The sequence below is a fragment of the Xiphophorus couchianus genome, chromosome 22 (assembly GCF_001444195.1).
Source record: "Xiphophorus couchianus chromosome 22, X_couchianus-1.0, whole genome shotgun sequence".
NCBI lineage: Eukaryota > Metazoa > Chordata > Actinopteri > Cyprinodontiformes > Poeciliidae > Xiphophorus > Xiphophorus couchianus.
This window is the reverse complement of record NC_040249.1, coordinates 9,589,416-9,609,268: the sequence shown is the minus strand read 5'-3', so window position 1 is coordinate 9,609,268 and position 19,853 is coordinate 9,589,416. Positions and strand designations below refer to the sequence as shown.

The 19,853-nt window shown below is 35.7% G+C and overlaps 1 protein-coding gene across 2 annotated transcripts in view; it reads left to right on the top strand.

Moving 5' to 3' along the window:
- Positions 1–19,853, top strand: part of LOC114138396 (protocadherin-15-like) — a 175,653-nt gene that overhangs the window by 141,112 nt on the left and 14,688 nt on the right. For both annotated transcript variants that reach the window (XM_028007619.1, XM_028007618.1), the window contains 9 exons: positions 775–884; positions 1,413–1,553; positions 4,666–4,793; positions 7,277–7,492; positions 9,317–9,405; positions 10,219–10,395; positions 15,726–15,944; positions 17,237–17,245; positions 18,413–18,532. In XM_028007619.1, coding sequence (XP_027863420.1) covers positions 775–884; positions 1,413–1,553; positions 4,666–4,793; positions 7,277–7,492; positions 9,317–9,405; positions 10,219–10,395; positions 15,726–15,944; positions 17,237–17,245; positions 18,413–18,532 — 1,209 coding nt within the window. The remainder of the gene's footprint in view (positions 1–774; positions 885–1,412; positions 1,554–4,665; positions 4,794–7,276; positions 7,493–9,316; positions 9,406–10,218; positions 10,396–15,725; positions 15,945–17,236; positions 17,246–18,412; positions 18,533–19,853) is intronic.

Sequence of the window (19,853 nt, the reverse complement as noted above, 5' to 3'; positions counted from 1 at the left end):
ATCTGAGAAGACTGAAAACATTCAATCTTAAAGTAGTATTCCCTCGTTTTGCTATGTGAGAAGCCTCTTTCAGGCAGACATTTTTCAGTAGTCTCACTCCGGGGGTCATTGCACCTCATTATTTTGTGTGGAAAGTGCAGAGACAGACATTTGTTGCACCTCCAAAGCAGCAAAAGTAGTAACTGTGATGAATCAATGTCTTTGATTTGGAACAAGCCACACTGGACACCACTGCTAACATCAAACTGCTGATGCTGTGGTATATTTGTTTGGTCAATCCAAAAAGTATGGAAGGTAAAAAAGTACTTCAGATTAGTCATCTGCATCTACAGTTGCTGTATTCTAGGATTTTTCTTTTTTTCATATTGTGTTCTTGTCCTTTGGCCTGTACTTTGTATTTTGGTGTTTTTTTGTGTGTTTTGTTTTTTACAAACTTTTAAAATATTTTTTTTATTCAATAAATTGTAGCATTGTGATGTACAGTAGGGTTCTATTCACTTAAGGTTAGATATGATCTTAGAAGCGGGGAAAGGTCAGATCATTTACTTATTAACCACAGTACCAAAATAGGTTTCTACATTCAGTAATGATTTGGGGATTCATGTCATCGTCTAGTGTTTGTACAGATGTGCAGAAATCTATTCCGACATTTTAGAGACATTAAAACTTTAAAGGAGAAGAAGATGTTATACTTTCTTCTACTTTCTTTATACTGATTTGACCAAAGTGCTGGACAGCAATGGCTGCCTTACCATTTGTTTGATGTCTTTCCAGGTTTCTGCCAGTGAAAGAGCTGTCTCCAGTTGGCACTGCAGTGGGGACTATTTTAGCTGCTGCTATGAATCAAACCATCTTCTACTCCATTGTTGGAGGAAATGAACTAGGTATGGCCTACAGATCAAATACGGTGCAGGAAATGAAGATTAATTGAATTTCCCCTGGGTACAAGATACAAATAGTCTTTTCCACACACTTCCTAACTAGGATTGTCTGTGACACAGACTATGGCTTTGAAAAAAAAAAGCTTTTTATTTGTTATTTCATTAGAGAGAAACTCCTATCTTAGGTACAAAATTGTCTGTACTACCACATACTGCGAATGAGTATTTTTATTTTTTTTTGTAAAGTGTCCCTGAGAAAAAAAATAGCAACAGGATTTTTTCTTAATATTGAAGGCGACAGAGTTTATGTTAACTCCATCTTTGCATAGATATAGAAAATCAAATTTCTGTTGCACTCAAACTTTAAATGGTTTGCTAAACTTGTTGGCAAAGAGAAACAAAAATTATTTTACATTTGAAAAGTGACAAATCAAATTCAATCAAAAGCAGAAAACAGGCATGTGAGCTAAAATAATAAAAAGGAGGAAAACAAAACTTTACTTAATAGTCACTATGTTGTCTTGTTTTCAGGTCACTTTAAGGTGAACAGCAGCAAAGGTGTCATCTCCATTGCCCAACCTCTGGACTATGAGAATATAACCAGCTACGTTCTCAGGGTGCAAGCAGATTCTTTGAGAGTTGTCATGTCCAACCTGCGTGTGCCTTCTAAAAGTAAGAAAAAACTTTTAAATATAGGTGTTTTACCATGGTTTTGTGACTATTAACAGTAAAATCATATTTGATTCACTGCATTTCTCCATCACAAGCTGCTTTGTGTGATTTGTTTTATTGATGTGTTTTAAAATATGTCAAATACTTTGACATGTTTTTTTTCTCTTTTTACTCAGAACATATTCTGACACAGAAAAGCAACATCTTCACATAACCAGATAGTTTATTTCGTGTGTTTAAGTTTAATCACTAAGTTTAATTTTTATTTTTTTTTACCTATTGTTTAAGATTAATAAAAACATTCCAGTGAGATTTAAAATGGGCAGCAATAGCAGAAACTACTGGAAAAGGTTTGTCTAATACATAATTACTATGACATTTATTCACCTGTCCCTGCTTTAACTGTATTTTAATAATATATTCATCATCATTTGTTTTAATTTATGCTTTTCTTCTCTATATGGGGCATGTGTGAGATTATTCATAGAAAAATAATATTTAATTAATTCATCTTGTGCTTTCTTTTTTTTGTTTTTAAGTGAAATATGCTTAAAAAATGTGCTTGTTGATTTAAGGGTCGTGATTCCCACATTTCTGTTAAAATATAATTACTTAGTTTGGGTTGGTGCAGTTATATGAATTTAGAAATGGCCTTTATAACCTAATCTATTAGCATTTTTATATTATCATTATTATTTAAGGCTATCATTTAAAGAAAACTGTCATATAATTCCCTTGCACAGACAGGGGCATATTTCAAATGGTTAATTTGGGTAGGTTTTTTGATTATGGCTTGGAGCTGCTGAAAACCCAGTTTCTCAGATAAATTAAATGCATCATAAGACCATTAAAAAAGAAGAGATGTTTAATGCATAAATAAAATATCCTACGTTGTTCACCGCAAAATCAGGAGGATAAAAAACTGAAAAATGTCACTATGCTTATATCAAATGTATAAATATAAGGGTTTCTTTCTTTACTTTAAATTGCTGAAATTAATATTTTTTCTTTTCAATATACTCTTTTGTATTGAACTGCATCTGCAAGCTAATGATAGAATTTCATATTTTAGAGTTCTAAATCTTTTCAGTGTCCATGTGAGTTAAATTGTAGGTTTTACAGATTTCTCTATATACTTTGCTGTGTGCCCTCTTCCACAAATACAAGTTTTAAATGCTGTTGTGGATTTATTTTGTTTTGTTTGTAGCTGACAGAGACTTTAGATAACACTTTCTCTGATATCATTACTACATCTAGGTTTTTATTAGGCTTGTTAATGGCCAGTTTACTGACATACAAGTTCCCTACGATGACAAATAATATGCTGCCTCCAAACTTGGTCAAGGAGTAATCAATGGCCTGCTCTTCACGCCTCTCATCTTCTCACTCTGTGTGGCCCTCACATTGTAAATTACAAGTAATTACAAGTAAACAGTAGTCAGGCACACAAACCATAAGAGGGCTCTTGTCTCACACATAAGGGAGAGTTTTTGAGTGGGTAGATGTATTTTTCTTTCCTCACTTGTAACCAATTATGGAGGCTTTACAATAAAGAACAGCTTTTATCTCAGGGTTATGATAATTGAGTTAGGTTGTACACCATTGGTGTACTTTTGGGTCAGTGAAACTATCTCACTTACCCAGAAGGGCGAATACTCTGGGTATGTGATTGCTAGTCTTAGGACTAGTGCAGAGTTTATCTATGTAATACATTCTGTATACACACATTAATTTATTGTAAGGTCAGAGTGTAAGACAGCCATGCTTTGTAGATGGGAACACACCCCTTACTGCTCTCCAGCTTGTTTTGAAGTGATCCTTTCATTTAATGGGCCTGTTTTTTCCTTGCATTTACATTATGAGTGTGTAAAAGAAAGCTAGAGAAGGGCCCTTGCTGTATTTATGTTTTAAAAGTCTGGGAGGAAAATGGGCACTTTTAAAAACAAAGAGGGAGGAGAGATGAACTCATTCCCTTGAGCCCTGTTCATATGTAATTCACACTGTAGCCAGTGTGTATGTAATTCAATGTGATGTGTTTGGGTTTCTTTCCAACTCCCTTGATGCATCCTTAGTTTCACTGCAGGATGATTTTACATTTTTGTGACGAAAAAGAGATTCTTGATATTATATTTGTCCAACAGGCAGACCTGGATGGATTGTATGAGTGCTGACGATTGCTTAAGAAAAATGCAAGCAATGAAATATGTGAACCTTCAGTAAAAGGCAATTGCTAAATTTTAAATTCTGTGTAGAATGTAATTGTTCTAAGTAAGATTATCTAAAGCTTCAAATAAGGGATTGATTTAGGGAGTCTTTCCCACATTTTCTGCCATAAAGCCTAAAACAGTAGGAGGGCTAATAAACTGATAGAGCTACAATAAGGTTTAGATCACAGAATTTCAATGCACTAGAACGGCGCAGTCAAAGACCAAGCCTAAAACCATTGGACAATCTGTATGAATTCTCCATCCAATCAGACTGAGTTTGAGCTATTTTGAAAAGAACATATATAAAATCAGTTCAAATAGTTATCATAGCTAATTAAAAATTACCTAATGAAAAGTTTGCTTTTCATGTTTTGTTTTTACATTTTTACAACAATTTAAAAGCTGATATAAATCGTTTCAGAAGTGACGATCTTTGAAAGTATGAAATAAAAAAAAATCCTAATGTGATGATGTGGGTTTCTTTAAAAAAAATACTTCTGGGTTATTTTCCATGAAGTAATGCATTTCAGAGTAGTCTTGGGAACAGAAGAACTTACTCTGATCTGACATTTTCAAGGCCAGATTATGCAGCATCTGATGATCTACAGGCCACATGACTGAATAAGCTTCTGGCTGTTAAAGAAGAAAGTTTCCTAACAGATATTCTTTTTTTTTCATTTATAAATGTATGAGGGTTCAGCAAACCTGGCTTATTAGACTCTTGAAATACAGTGACTCACTCAAATTGGTGTTTCTCACAGTACATGCCAAAGTCTTTTGGTTTCACATTGCCTAAGAGAAATGAAAATTAGACCTGCATTTTTAGCTCAAGTGAAAGTCTGTCTAGAACTTTATATGTTCATTTATTTATTTACATTTATACTGTTGTTTTTTGCTTTTTGCAGCCAACACTGCCAAGGTGTTTATTTACATAGAGGATGAAAATGATCACCCGCCCGTCTTCTCCAGAAAGCTTTACATTGGTGGTGTGACTGAAGACACCAAGATTTTCAGCTCTGTTCTCAAAATAGTGGTAAGAAAATAGAAAACATAGAAAATAAGTTCGTTCTTTTGGGGGGGGGGTTATGCCATATATGTTGAGGGAATTGGCTGAACCTCCAGTGCCTGATTCCCTTCTCTGGCAGCCTTGGTGTGACAATTCATCCGATCAGCTTTACTCCACACAGTTTGTTCTGTTCCACTATCTCTGGTTACATCTCTTTTTCAGTTTTGCTCTATTTGTTGTCTACTTTCATTCACAAGCAGGTAAAACCTGCACACTGTCTTCAATATACAACATATATACAATAGAAATATGTTGGAATATATTGGTCATATGTTTTGTTACTGAGATCCCCTGTGATATTTAACTTATGAAACTTTGGCCATTCTCTAACATAATGTTGCCATTGATCCTAAGTGCTGCTTTATATGCAGTTGAGGTGATGATTTGGCCCCTCAGATTCTCCAGGTCTCTAGACCGAGCCATAGAAAGTCCACCTTACAACTAACAGGAGGAGTGAAATGAGTTATTGAAGCCAGACTTTCAATATTACTTACCTGAGTTTTCCTGAATAAAAAAAAGAAGTTGACAATGTAAGATAGAGCAAACTGATAAAACCTATTTTTAGTTGATGCTTTCCAACCTTTCTCAAAATGGCATTTCTATTTATTGTACAGATATAATAAAATCTCTCTTGATAGTTACCATTTTAACTAAATATTTGTATTTTTCTCACTTGTATTACTCCAAGGGTCAATACTAGCCTTCCTTTCACAGAAGATGAAATAAACAAAAAGAATACATCATTGATGGTTTTGATGCATTTGAGCTCAACTGACAGAAGTGAAATCTTTGCTGCAAGAAAAATCCAATGTCTATACTCTGACAGGCTGTGACAGTGTTTTTATTGATCCACACATCAATAATATCATTGCTTGGTAACTTCTCCAACAGCAAAACAAGCAGAAAAGTAAAACAATAGTTCATTTTTAAAACCTCTTCACTTATCAAGAATTGTTTGTGATTAGGTAACAGTAAAGCTCCAGACAACTAGTCTGTAAAGTAATCATATATAAACCCAAATGGTAGACATGGTTATTTAAACTTTCTATAACAGTGTTTATTGCAGAACCTTTCAAAGTATTTTGTTGAATGTTTGTATGTATTATTTGAATAAAACAAAAAGGCAACTTCTTTTTGTCTTATTTAACTTGGAATGTGCCAAAGTGTTTATTACCAAGTGTGTCAGTTCGTTATATACCATAGTTACAAAACTGAGAGCTATTTTCCCCTCCACTGGATGATATTTGAAGATAAAGATTATAAAAAGTAAAGTTTACGTCTCACTTTGCTACACAGAAACACACGAGTATTGCAAGTATTTTATAAATACATTTAATTATATTTTTAAGGTTTAATTTTTGTAGTGTGTACTTAAGATAATGAATGTTCAATTAATCAGATAAAGCTGTTCTTTGGTTTAAAAAGTATATTTCCTTGGGAAACGTAATTTTATTCAAAGACTAACCAGACTCATGGCAATGCAAATTACTCTTTTGGGGTTCCCTTGTGACTGCCTGTTCCCATGCCTTTTAAAACTGTGAATAGTTGTACTTAAGCATGAGAAGCTCCCAGGCTTATTTCATAAAAGTTCATTCTTTGCTGCCTTTAAAGAATAACTAAGTGTATGCTAAACCTGAAGCACAGACTTCTAGTGCCCTACTTTAAGCACCTCACTGTGTGTCCATAACAATTTAAGGGATTTCTCTCTATCTGGAATGTTGGCAAATGTAATTCATAAAATCTACACTGGTGAGAATATCTGACTATATTGACTTATGCACTTCAAGACTGCATCCAATGCTATGTATCCCCTCTGTTTCAATTGCAAGACCAAAAAAAAGAGATTGCTGCAATTTATCAGTGTCACCAAACAAAACACGCATGTATCTGAGCTCAGTTTCTGATGAGATTTGCTCAGTCCTTGATGGTGAAAATGTAAATAAAATATGCATTTTAAAGAACATATACATATACCCTCTGCTTTTTGGTGTTTGTTTTAAGCTAAAAATGAGCTCATTGTTAGGCTGCCTGACCAAACATTTTTGTACAGTCCCTACACTCCCATTATCAAGCACACCAGGCTGCTGTTTTCTCTGAAAATATCACTCTTCTCTACCTCATCAAAACCAAGTGTCAGGCACATAGCAATAATTGGATGCACATAATGTCACTGGAGACGAATTTGGATTTGTTGCTTATAAATACCAGCAAGACACTTTTCCACCATGTCAATTTGACTTTTTCACAGTACACATTAAATGTATTCAAGTAGGTAATGGGTAGGTATATTACTCATAGCTCTAGGCCACCTTGGCACATGCTTGGTATTTATTAAAAGGGAATTAGAGCACTTAAAGCAACATTGCCATTTGACCTCTTTTCTAAATATTATGTTGATAGTTTTTAATTTCTTTTCCACTTTGTTACTGCATGCTGCTTTCTTATTACAGGCCACTGATAAGGACACAGGGAACTTCAGCGCCATGGCATACCGCCTAATTATACCTCCCACAGCAGAGGGCCAGAACAGCTTTGTCATCGAGGCCTACACTGGGATCATTAAGTCAGCCATCATGTTTCGAAATATGCGAAGGTCCTACTTCAAGTTTGAAGTCATTGCCACTGATAACTATGGGAAAGGTTTCAGCAACAGTGCTGAAGTGGTGGTGAGTATTCTGTTTTTAGGTTTTTGCAGTCTACACTGTGAGTGTGTACACATTACTAAGCACAATTTTCAAGGTGATTATGTACTCCTAGTTGTTGACTAACATGTTACCAGTATAGTAGCAGCCTATTGATTTATTCTAAGAGCAGCTTACAGAGCAAACCGATGCATACATTGTCAGATTTTTTTCCCTCACAATTCCTGTACAATATATAACATTTGTTTTAGACAGCTGATCTACTTGCCTCATACTTTATATGGGATTTTGATTAAATACTACTTAATTTCCCTATGTTATTAATAACTTGAGTCAAACTCAGACCAAAAACCTTTCATATCTTTATAGGTAGAATTTAAGAAAATGCTATTTTAGCTATCATTGATGCTGTTTTCAATCAGACTGTACGTGACCAGAAATCACAGAACTTTCAGTCATAAATGATGCAGAAGACAAACAATTCTTATTGAATATCAATCCTATTAAGTTTGTATTAAACAATCTTATAGACTTGTTCTACTTGAGGCATCAAAAAATGTTCAGTTGAAAACATTAGAAGGCATCTCAGATTTTTTTCAGGTAAAAGGATGTTTGTTTTTCAGTCGTGAAATCCGAAAACTCCCTGTAAGACTTATTTTCAAAGGCCACATCAATATTACTGAGAAAGTCCACAACTGGTTGCAAAAACAAATACACACAAACAGTTTTACACAAAAAGAAAACATAAATATACATACCTTATTTTTTTACAAGAACACAAACACACAATCCCATGCCCTCACAAGAAAACATGTAACTCAAAACCTTCAGAATTGGTTTGAAGACTTTGACTTTGAGCTATGAACTTTTAAAAAAAAACTATATATTTATTGTGCTTAATTTTGGAATTGCAACATATGATTATATTGACATTTACAGTTTATTTTGGTTTGGTTTAAAGAATAAAGATTTACTTTATTCTTTAACGAGTAGTGGCAAAATATGTTATTCACAACAATCATTAAAAAGATTCTTAAGAATGGGTGCTGGTTATATGTGAAGGTAAAATTGGTTTTACCTTCGCTAAAGCTGCTCTTAGTATTACTGCTAACTTGTTAAAGGACTTTTATCTTTTGCCTTAAAATGCTTATGCGGTGTGTTATAGTTTAGTCAACTGCATCATTCACAGAGGGCAAAAGCTCTCAATGTGTGGCCTTGGCCACTAGCTGATAATCCAATTCAAGTTATTTGTTTCCGTACAGAAATTAACTCAAAATTATATGTGCATCTGCCTTGCTTTATGTTTGCCTATTATTGAAATAATTTGCCCATGCACCCACTGTTTCTTTTCTGCTGTTCCCCAAATGCAGTTTCTTTTTTTCTTTTTTTGTCCTTACTCTGGGGAGGCTGGGTAGTGAAATATGTCTGGCTAACAGGTCTCTAATGAGACAGAAGGAGGGTCTGGGACATTGCCTGAATATGAGAGAGCGGCGAGTGCATAAGCATGGCACTCGTTAATTTTCAAGGGGAAACCTAATTTTCCAAGAGCCACATGGGAGATTTGGCTTCAGAGCACAGAGGCCATTGCCTATGCACTTAACTGTGGCATCAGAATTATAGACCTGCTAGGTTTGCCGCATGGCTCCAATACAAGCAGGCAATTACAGGGTCTGACTTGCTGCATCAAAAGAATCATTTAAATGAGTCGGCCAAACTCACAGTGGGGCATATGAATAACTCCCCTAATCACAATTTATCTTGATTTCCTGTGGTCTTTTTAACTCACGGTCCCATTTTTTTCTGTCCCCCCCACCACCTCTCTCCTCTGTGCTCCACTCACTTTCTTAGGTTTCAGTAGTCAATGCATTAGACATGCAGGTTGTTGTCTCTTCTGTCCCTCCCTACTTAGTAGAAGAGAAGAAGGAAGAGCTCATTAGGTAAGACATGAGTCAATCTTCAAATTTGAAAGTAAATGTCAATTTCACGTAAAAAGAAAAGCATGGTTGAGAGTATGCAAAACTATAAATTATGTCTGTGCTCATTTTCATGTTGTCTGAAGTACAAATATGTTAAATATCTACCCTATGCAATATTATACATATAAATGTGCATCTATGAATACTGTCAAGTGACGTGTAATTGAGCTGCAAAATAGGACTTTTTTTTGACCTGTATTATTTTTCACTCACTCCATGTTTCCTTAATTTGTGAACAAGAGTCCTCAGTTGCTCAATTCAACATTTGAAACCCATACATTTGACACATAGTAATATATTTCCAGCCTGTATTTCTGTTTTCTTTATTATTGTGATTTATAACCTAATGAAAACCCCAAATTCAGTCCCTCTAAAACATTACCACACCAATATATAAACAAATATCTTTTGAAAACTCACTTGTCCACCTTACAGACAGTGATGCTCTTTAAAGAGAGTTAGCCCATTAATAAAGAAGATAATTGTTCAGATTTCTGCCTTTGTTAATATTGATAGAGTTGAAGTTTATGCAACTGGGAGAACATTCCCAGTTGCTTTTCAGTGCTTTTAAGAGCCATCAAGCAGAGTTATCAAAGTGCAAGTGTCTTGACTGCAAAGGTCATAAACAATGTCAAAAAGTTGATGAAACCCAACAGTGCAAATTTTATGTTTCCAACCAAAATCATCTTTATGTTTGTCTAAAATAACAATTTTTTAATAGGTAGGCATTTTTTCCCCTCTGTTCATTAAATTTAAATAAATTTTTGGTTTTAGCATTCTGGAGCGTCATGTGCAGGACCAGATTCCCGGTGCCAAGGTGATCGTTGAGTCTATCGGGCCACGTCGTTATGGCGATGGCTATGAGCTGGAGGACTACACTAAGTCAGATCTAATGGTGTATGCCATCGATCCACTAACAAACAGAGCCATTTCACGACAGGAGCTCTTCAAGTAAGTGGGTGAAATTTGTCACAAGATTTTGAGTAAACCATTTTGTGTATACTAAAGTCCAAATGTTCTTTGTATAAATGAATCCTCAGGAATGTTGGGTTTTGGCTTAAACATAAATGTGTTTTGCCTGTAGCCTCTATTGACCGCTGTCTTTTTTGAACAACAAAAATTTCTTTCTCAAGTTCCTCTAGGCATTTTCTTTACAGGGATTTCCCTCCACTACCTCTTTCTTGTTTCTTCACAGCCTTGATTATCCTGCAGGTGTACAATATCTGTCAATATTGGAAGTCACAGTATGTAGGTGAAGAGGATCGAGTGAGGTCAAAGTAATATTAACTGAGAGTCTAGTGAAGAGTCATTCCCAATCTGTTGAACAACCTATCATTCCAGTACCTCAAAAGCCCTTAAAGGACCTCAGAGCTGGGAAAACATAACAAACAGACCTCAGAATGTCCTAGAATGCAAAAGAAAACAATCATTATAGCCAGATGGGTGCAATATATTTTGCACAACGAGAACATACATAGGTAAAACCCAAAACTATCCTTGCACACACAGTTGCCATGTTCTGTATTCTGCCTGTCAAAGTGATCATATAACAATCTTTCATTTTAGTTTTATAGACAGAATTCCTAACTTACTAAAATACATCTCTTCACTTTTCTGATGGAACAGTACATTAATACTATTGGGACCTATTTTAAATTTCTTATTTTCCATCTAACTCTGCTGAGTTTCTTTAGGCAGTAAACATTTTAAACTAATTGGAATAATAAGATGAGCCTAGTTCACTGATTGATAACCAATATTAATTGTAATGTATGTGGAATTGAATGGAAATTACATTTTTTGTAAAATATCTTGAGATGAAATTTGTTGTTAAATGGTGCTGTAAATAAACTGAGTAGATTTGAATTTGTGCTATTTTACCCATCCTGCACTTACAACCGTGAGCTCCTTCTATATATGTGTGCTATAGCTTTTGATGTTTAGCTTTGTACATATTTTCTTAGCTCTAAAGAAATTCTCATAGGAAAAAAAATTGAGGAGGGTGTCAAATTATTTCTCTGTCTTGTAATCTTTGAAAGCTAACTGCTTCCTTATACTTTCAGGAGATAGTAGAAGGAACAGCATGTAAATGTGTGTGTGAATGACTGACTGTAGTGTGAACTGCTGTGGGGTCCTCCGGATTTGATCAAATGTGATACTTGTATAGGCCATTTACCATTCTACTAGACACACCATTTGAACTGTAAATAGTGGCCTATTTCGTAAATGATTCAGCTTATTAATATCATTCACCTTTTTCTGTAAAAATCATAGTTTAAGTGTGATGACTGATCAAATATTGCATTGTTACATTTAAAAAAGGGTTTGTTTTTTGTTGTTGTTTTTTTTCCCAGATTCCTTGCATATAGGGTCAAATACTGTTTCTTCTTATTTTGATGATTCTGTCTTACAGGCAACAAAACCCCAAATATCAATGTCTCAAAAATAGAATATTGCATAAGATAATTAAAAGATGTATAGTTTAAAGTGAGGTATGATGTAAAATTGACTGTTTTGACTTCATATCATGTTATAATTTCATTCCTTCATCAAAAAGTTCTCTTTTATTCTTTAATGCATGTTTAAGAAATATTGAATCTCCCATGGCAACCACTCAGGGGTGCCTAAACACTTGTTATCACCTACTTTCCAATAGGACTAGTTCCAGGTCCTGCTGGTACAAGAATTCAGGTTCATGTAATCCAGGAATGGTTAAATAAATTTATTGATAATAATAGAAATATGTAAGATGATTAGCAACTTGTCCGCCAAATCTGCTATCTGGTAAAACTTTGTGGAACAAACAATCAGGTGAGTAGTGTAGACAACAAACTTGGCTACACTACAAATTTACAAGCTTTACAAAGTAAAGGTTTTTCAAGAAGAAAACCTTTACTTTGTAAAGATGGTTTCCTGGGCACTCCTCCTTAGAGATTCATTGGAGAAAAATCTGTGAGGCTATAATCAGCTTTCAGGTACATGAAACAAGTTTCAGTGCCAGAATCAATGTCACTCACAGTACCGACGTGGATCAGACACAAGACGGTGATAAAGAGCCTGAAAACAGACTTTCAGAATAAAAAAACATAGGACAGGAATGCTTCAAGGCTTTGACTTGCTTGACTGAGGGGCGACTAAGGAGCAGGTGTTTAAATAGACATCTGCACGGGAAAGAGCAATGAACTAATCAGCAGGAGTGGGACAAGTAGTGAAGCAGTACAAAACATGGCAGAGAACAGAAAAATCATGACAGATACAAGGCTGTGTTGACTGTGGACTTCAGAAAACACCAGCAGATCATGTGGCATCCCAAAACATCACTGATAGTTAAAGTTTCATGCTGGACTTCATAGAATGTGGATTCTGTGCCTTTCCAATATTCCTCCAGAACTTGGGACCTTGATTTTTTTATGAATACAAACTTTATTTTCATCTGAAAAGAGTATTGTGGACCACTGAGAAATGTTTGAGCCCATTTCTTTTTCCCCTCAGCCCACACCTCTGATGATGTCTCTGGTTCAGGAAAGGATTTGTTTCGGTGTATTGGCTCTTGATCTGCTAACTCCTACCTCATTCTCCCTTTATGAAGCTTCCTCAAATTCTTGAATGGATTTTGCGTGACAGATTATCCTCGCTGTGTCTTTTCCTACCCCACTCAGCTCTTTAATATGCTTGGATACAGCATTCTGTGACTGAAGTATAGTTCTTTTGCAATCTTGTGACTTTCCTTCCTAGAGTAGGGCACCAATGCCTGTTTTCTGGACTTGTCACATCAACAGTCTTCTCCATGAGTGTGTAACCAACAGACCCAGACTAAAAGATCATTTAAAGACTCAGAAAATCTTTGCTTGTGCTTCAAGCTAATTAGGTGATCAGGATTGTGACACCTTGAGTTCCAATATTTAACATTTTCAGTTACGTAATAAAACCTTAGTGAAGTTTGTCCGAAGCTTTGTCACTAAGAATGTCAGCGACTAATCTTTCATTCTAAGGTTTAAAGCATTTTGGAATTTTACAATATAATGTATTCATCATGTAGTAGTCACACAGCAATTACACATGAAACAGTTTTTTTAGTTTCCTGCATAGCTCATATTGATCAGTCTATATCCATGTATATTTCTATGAATCCTTGTTGATGGTCATTCCTTTTTTTATGCTGAAAGAAACCCATCTTTCACCTTTGAGACAAAAAAAAACTAAGTTCATTTGAAAAATACATGTGTACTTTTCACAATCTAAGGAGCACTAGAGACAAGACAGGACTTTGAGCCAAGTGAAGGGTATTACTTGTGTTTTGTAAGCTGCTTTTTTGGCATTTACCAAACTATCAGTTGCAATGGTGGTGAAGCCAATAAAAAGAGATTGTAGCTAGTTTTAATACATTAGTGCTGTTTTATAAGCATCTCCTTCCTTTAAATACAGCCAGAAACCCATATAAATTCAAAATGAAAAGCTATTTATGCATGCAACACATGTCTGACAGTGCTGAGGGGTAATTGCATGTTATATGGCTGTGACTTTGTCACAGAAGGAGAAAGACGGTGTTGTTAGCGAGTGTTGTACAGCCTGTCCCTGTTCCACCTTGAATGCAACACTCACAACTATTTCAGCTCTCTAGAGGATTGATTGCCACAAACCAATTAATGACCTTCATCTAGACTTATTTTTCCACCTATGTAAAAAGAGAAATGACAGTAATTGGACGTGGCATCATGTGTGCTTCTTTGTGATGGAGGATGTTTGAAAGCTATTATCTTTTTGCTTCTTTAACAACATAATATTTCTACAATATAGATGCTATTTTAGCTACATGTCTGTTAATAAAACTGAAGTAGTGATTATAACCATGGATGTTAAATATTTTAATATTTTTGTCTGATCAAATTCACAGTTAGCTTTTATGTTATCATAATATTAAATGTCAGTGTTACTGACATTAAAATTTGAAGATAAAAATAGATTTTTTTTCTCAAACTCTAGGGATTTTGAATGTTAATTTCTAGAAGTGCATCAGTCATAATTATTTGCTCAATTTACAATAAAGTAAAAGTAAAATAAAGTCAGACGGATTGTAAATCTTACTCTTTTTTTTTCCTTTTAGACTTGGATTACTGTAAAAATTCTTTTCTGTGGCTCTTTTCTAGAACCTACAGACTCGTCTCTTAGGTCAAAGATTTCCAGAGGCTGCCAACATCTCCAATACATTGTGTTCCAAAACAAACGTGCTGAAAGCTCAAAAGATTAAAACAGAACTGCTTTACTGTCAGGCATCTTCCTGTGATGAGTGAGATCAGGTCTAGATCTCTTCAATCTTTCTACAGCCTGACAAAACATCTCTAAGGGAGGCACAGTTATATGATGGAGGGTCCCTTCTTGAATCCAAAAAGTCTGGGTATGAAACAACCAGAAATGCAAAATTAAAACATGGTGAATGAGTAAAATGTCCAGCACCTGCTGGTCTAGCTCTCTATAGTAACAGCCTAATTTAACACCTGGCATGTCTCCATAACAAACACAGCTTCTTTTACAATAGCATCTCTTCTCCTTCCTCTGAGTTATTACATATCACCAATATTGACCGTAATAACTTCCTCAATTTAAAGGCTGCTGTCAGTAAAGCTTGGTAGTGTTTAGCTATGATCATTGATCGGAAGAAGATTTTACTTTTAAGTTTCTGACCAGCTGTTTTTTCAATCAGGTTTTATGAGTCTTATTTTTTTTCATTCTCACTTCACTATTAATATTGTGCATAATTTGGTTGCACTCCCTGTGATGGACTGACAAGTTGTCAGGGGTGTAACCCATCTCTCGCTCAAGAACTGCTGGAGATGGGCACCTGCCCACCTGAAACGCCACAAGGATAATCTTGTATAGACAACAAATAGATGGTTTTGTTGGATATGACTTTTACAAAATGTGGTTGTAAAAAAAAGCAAGGCACTACCTGCTTGTGTGGAACCTTTGTGCAGAGTAAAAAAAAAAATTAACACTTTTTTTCAAAGAACTATCCCTTCATTTAACTTGACTCTTCTCCATTAATTAAAATGATTATTGTGTGGTTAGTCTGATATGTACTGACATCGGCCAACTAGAAACTTTAAAAGTGGGTATAAAACCAAATGTGTAAGTGTAAGTCTCTTATGTTAACAACTGTGTGAAAGCAAAGAAATAAACAGCATTTGTTTGTGTATAGACTTGAATACACAAAGAAATGCTGTCTATTTGGTTGAGTACAATAAATAATCTTGTTTTCCCTGTCATGATTTCTCTGTTTCCAGGTTTCTTGACGGCAATGTCTTGGAGATCAATAAAGAGGTCCAGCCACATGTGGGCGAGGGTGGCCGCATCCTTGAGATCCGCTCACCAGACATTGTGGCCAGTGTGAAGAAGGCTGCTCAAGCTGTGGGCTACACAGAGGGAGCGCTTCTGGCCCTGGCCATCATCATTATCCTCTGCTGCATTCCTGCCATCCTCATCGTCATGGTCACCTACAAACAGTTAGTGCCTAAATTCGTCAGCCACAATTCTTGATTTTGTGAAATTAATAGACAAACTTTTAGCAGTCTTTTTTGAAGGAATTTCACAAGGAAATTTGTAACAGTTAAGGCTGTAAACTATCTTGGGAGATGCCATTTTGCAGTTTTTGCCAAAGGGTTTGCCTTGTGTAGACAAGTCAGATATTTATAATTGATGTTTCAATGTGTTTTTAACATCCTACACCCTGTAGGCTGTTGAGGGAAAGCCAGGAAAAACACAAACAAATTCATTGAAAAGAGTACTTGTGAAGTGTTGTGGATAAAGGGGAAGCACTTCCCGCTTCAATGCCACCTCTAGCTCTCTTGCTTTCTCTCTCTGATTATATATCTTTCATCTGACATGCTGACTGCGCACTCTGCTGGGCTAATCTCTTGCTCATTCTCTGTGAAAGCTGATTAATTAGCACTCATTTGCGACAAACATCTACAGCCAATTGTTATTGTCGCAGCGCGTCTTTGCTCTACTTAATCAACTCTACCCGATGCACACATACAATGGGCATTGCACCCCTTATTTTCCAGGCTGTGCTGCAATATGCAAGAGTTTGCCGTCTTTGTTTTTTGTTGGGGTTTTTTTAAACGGCATCCACATTGGTGAAGTAGACTTGCTGCAATTTTTGCAAGAGCGACATTCCTTCTCTTTGTAGAAGTTGATGTGCTTCAAAAGGTTATGTGTGGCAAATGTTTATTCACGGCAGATGGGTGGATTGGTTGTCCACATCCAAATGAATGCACCAAACACATCTGAAAGCTGTTGATGGCGACATTAGAGATGAAATGCAAACTGTCATGGCAGATGGCACTTTGTAGGTGATGACATTACAATGTAATTTTCTCATTGATGTTTGTCAACATAATTTGATGCTGCATAAATCTGGAAATCACTATAATACTTACAACATCAATTTGCTTACTCGTGCGGAATAATTGAATTTTGTTTTTAATAAGCAATATGAAGCATACAAGATTCACTTCACAAATGAGCTTTAGCTGGGAGCCCTGCAGTCATCCAAGCAGGGCTAATGGCTTACATCAATTTGGGTCTATTTTTTTTTCTTTAATTGTTGGTCTTTGTTGCTTTTTTTTCTTTTTAAAAGCAAAAAACTACTTAACATGTTAAAAATACCTTTGAAAACATTACCCACATAGGTTCAACATGATTTTATTTGTGATTCAAATGTATATAATTCTATCTAACGTGTCTTTTTGTCTAACTCATCTCTTTTTCTCTGCTTCTTGGAAACTTTCATCAGATTCAAAGAGTAAGTAATATTTCTAATTTCACTGTTCAGTGTGTTATAGAAATTTAGGTTTCTTCTTTCTCCATTCTTCTTCATTTTTTAAGCCTAGACCAAATATTGCAACTGTGTCACGTAAAAAAAATGTTTGCCCATTAATGCCACCTTTCTGTAATGTTGCTGACATGACGACATGGAGCAACACTGACTCAACTTGTGGATTACAGGCTGGATGGGTAATTTGGCAGAACAGTTCTTCTCATGCAGAAAATCCGATAAAATTCAAATGGAAAATGAACCCAAAGCCAACACACGTGATCGTTCTGTTGGAAATAGTTGATCTGACATATCATTTATGCTTAACTGCGTGTACCATAACGTTTTTCTCTTTCGTTCTTTTAAAATAAAAAATTGCTTCTAAAAAGCACACACAGCAGTTATGAATATGGAGGAGATTTTTCACCCAAAAGGTCTGGGAAGAGGTTTATCATCACTGCTTCTTCATGCATTCTAAAGCATTCTAACATTGTATCTATTGTTGTGTTCTCAGACAGAAAGTTCCACTTAGCAATATTTTTCTTGTGACTAAATAAATGCCCTGGAAAATAGTGAAAGGGCTGTCGAACCTATTTAGGTTCAACATATAAACTTATCTGAAAGTGTGAGAAAATAGAAACACTGTAGTTTCTGGGAAAACAAATAGGAAGTTAAAATCATATGAGGCAAAAAAACTATGCTACTGTGGTATTTTTCCAGATGTACCGGTAAGTGAAGAAAATATGCACTCATTCTTCTCAATATATGCTTGTGTCAGTGTCTTTCCTAAAATTCAGTCCAAAGAATTTTAATTTCAAAGCAAGCTTTGCATTGACTTAAAAGAAAATGATAATTAGTTGTCACACTAGGCATTCCAGAAATCTCTCCTAATACAACTATAGGCCTTAAAACCTGTCAATAACATGCATTATTGCTGAAGGGGAAAAAAGTGGATCTCGAAAATGGAAACGGTTTACTTCTGGCAGCTGAGCAACGAACAGGACACCATTGTCTGTAACATCACTGATTCACCAAAACCACATTTGATGTATAAAAGATTTTTGTGTTTTAATTGTTCCAGGTTGTGTCTTTCTGTTCTGCATTGCAATGTGAATTGCTTATCATTTTTTGTGTGGATGTAAACACTTTCCGTAGGCGGCAAGCAGAGTGTGCCAAAACTGCCAGGATCCAGATGGCTTTGCCACCGGGAGGGAAAACAGCTCCAGCCGCTGCCCCTACCGCTAACCTCTATGAGGAGCTGGGCGACAGCAGCATGTGAGTTATGTCCCTTTGGAGTCTGTCATTTGTCCTGCACATCCCACTAACTACAGTGATGTGCAGGTACTTTATCTAGTTGTGCAGATTTTCTTCCACTGAGGTTTGGCTCAGAGGTGTTGCTCTGAAATGAAAGCTTCTGTTGTTGTCTTGGCTTTATCCTTCCTGCTTTATGCAACTACAGTTTCAGATTCTAAGCATTAGTGCATTCTTCTAAATAATGTTGCTGGTTATTCTAGATGTTAACCTGTCGCTGCTACCCATGACATAATAGTAGATGCCTCTTTGCATCACTGAACCCCTGTGCCGTTTGTCTTCTTATCCAAGTTCTATACTTGACACAGAACATCTGGCGATAAAACAAAATAGCTTATGTATGTATTTCTAATATGACAGTGTATGCATTTTTGCAAAACCCTCTCTCAAGGTAAGAGTATCCGAGTTCATAAATTGCTATAAACCTTCCTTTGATTAATACACACAGTGCTTCAACTGCTTACTTAGCTTCCATGTCTGTCCAGAGTACTATGCCATCAGCAAAATTGAATTTCCCACAATAAAACACGGCCGTGAGGGTATAATGCAGTGTTAATACTTGCTGTTCGAGTTCACATGTGTGCTGAATGTAGCTATTTGCATGTGCAGTAGAGTGAAATATTTCTGGCAGTAATGCTACTATTTGTCTTTGAAAAACATAAAGTTTACTTACAGAAAACAAGGCAAGGGTTTTGAGATATCGCAATTCATTTCTGGAGTTTTTTCCTAATATGTTTCAGAAACAAAAGAAAAAACAAAGTCTATATGTCCTTTATGTCTAAGTCAAACAAACCTCACTATTAATGAGTCTCTTTGCAGAGATGTGCTACATTCCCACACCTTTTTTTGAGTACCCTTATTTCATCATCAACACCTCTTACATTTGTGTATTAGTCTTCTTACCATCTGTCTGTTTTTGTATTCCCATCATTTCTTGTCTCTCTGGATTCAGACTGCAGTAAGTAATCCTCCCTTGTGAGCTTTATGAATATTGTGAGTAATTACCACTTAACAGCTGTTCCCTCGTCTCCACTGTCGCCTATAGCTTTAGGTAAAGATATGCATATTGAAAAAATGTAAGAATATGTTTTGGTGCAGAGGTTATCTTAATACCGGGCTTCTTCTTAACATTGAATGATTTCTGCGTCAGTGTTAAATGAGCTTTGTGAAGGAGTGGTAGTTTCATGCACTACCATGTGTTGGTATTTTTTAGACTTATTTTTTTGTGTATGTCAAGAGAATCAGAATGTGCTTTATTAGATGTAGTAGTGCACTTCTAAAGATA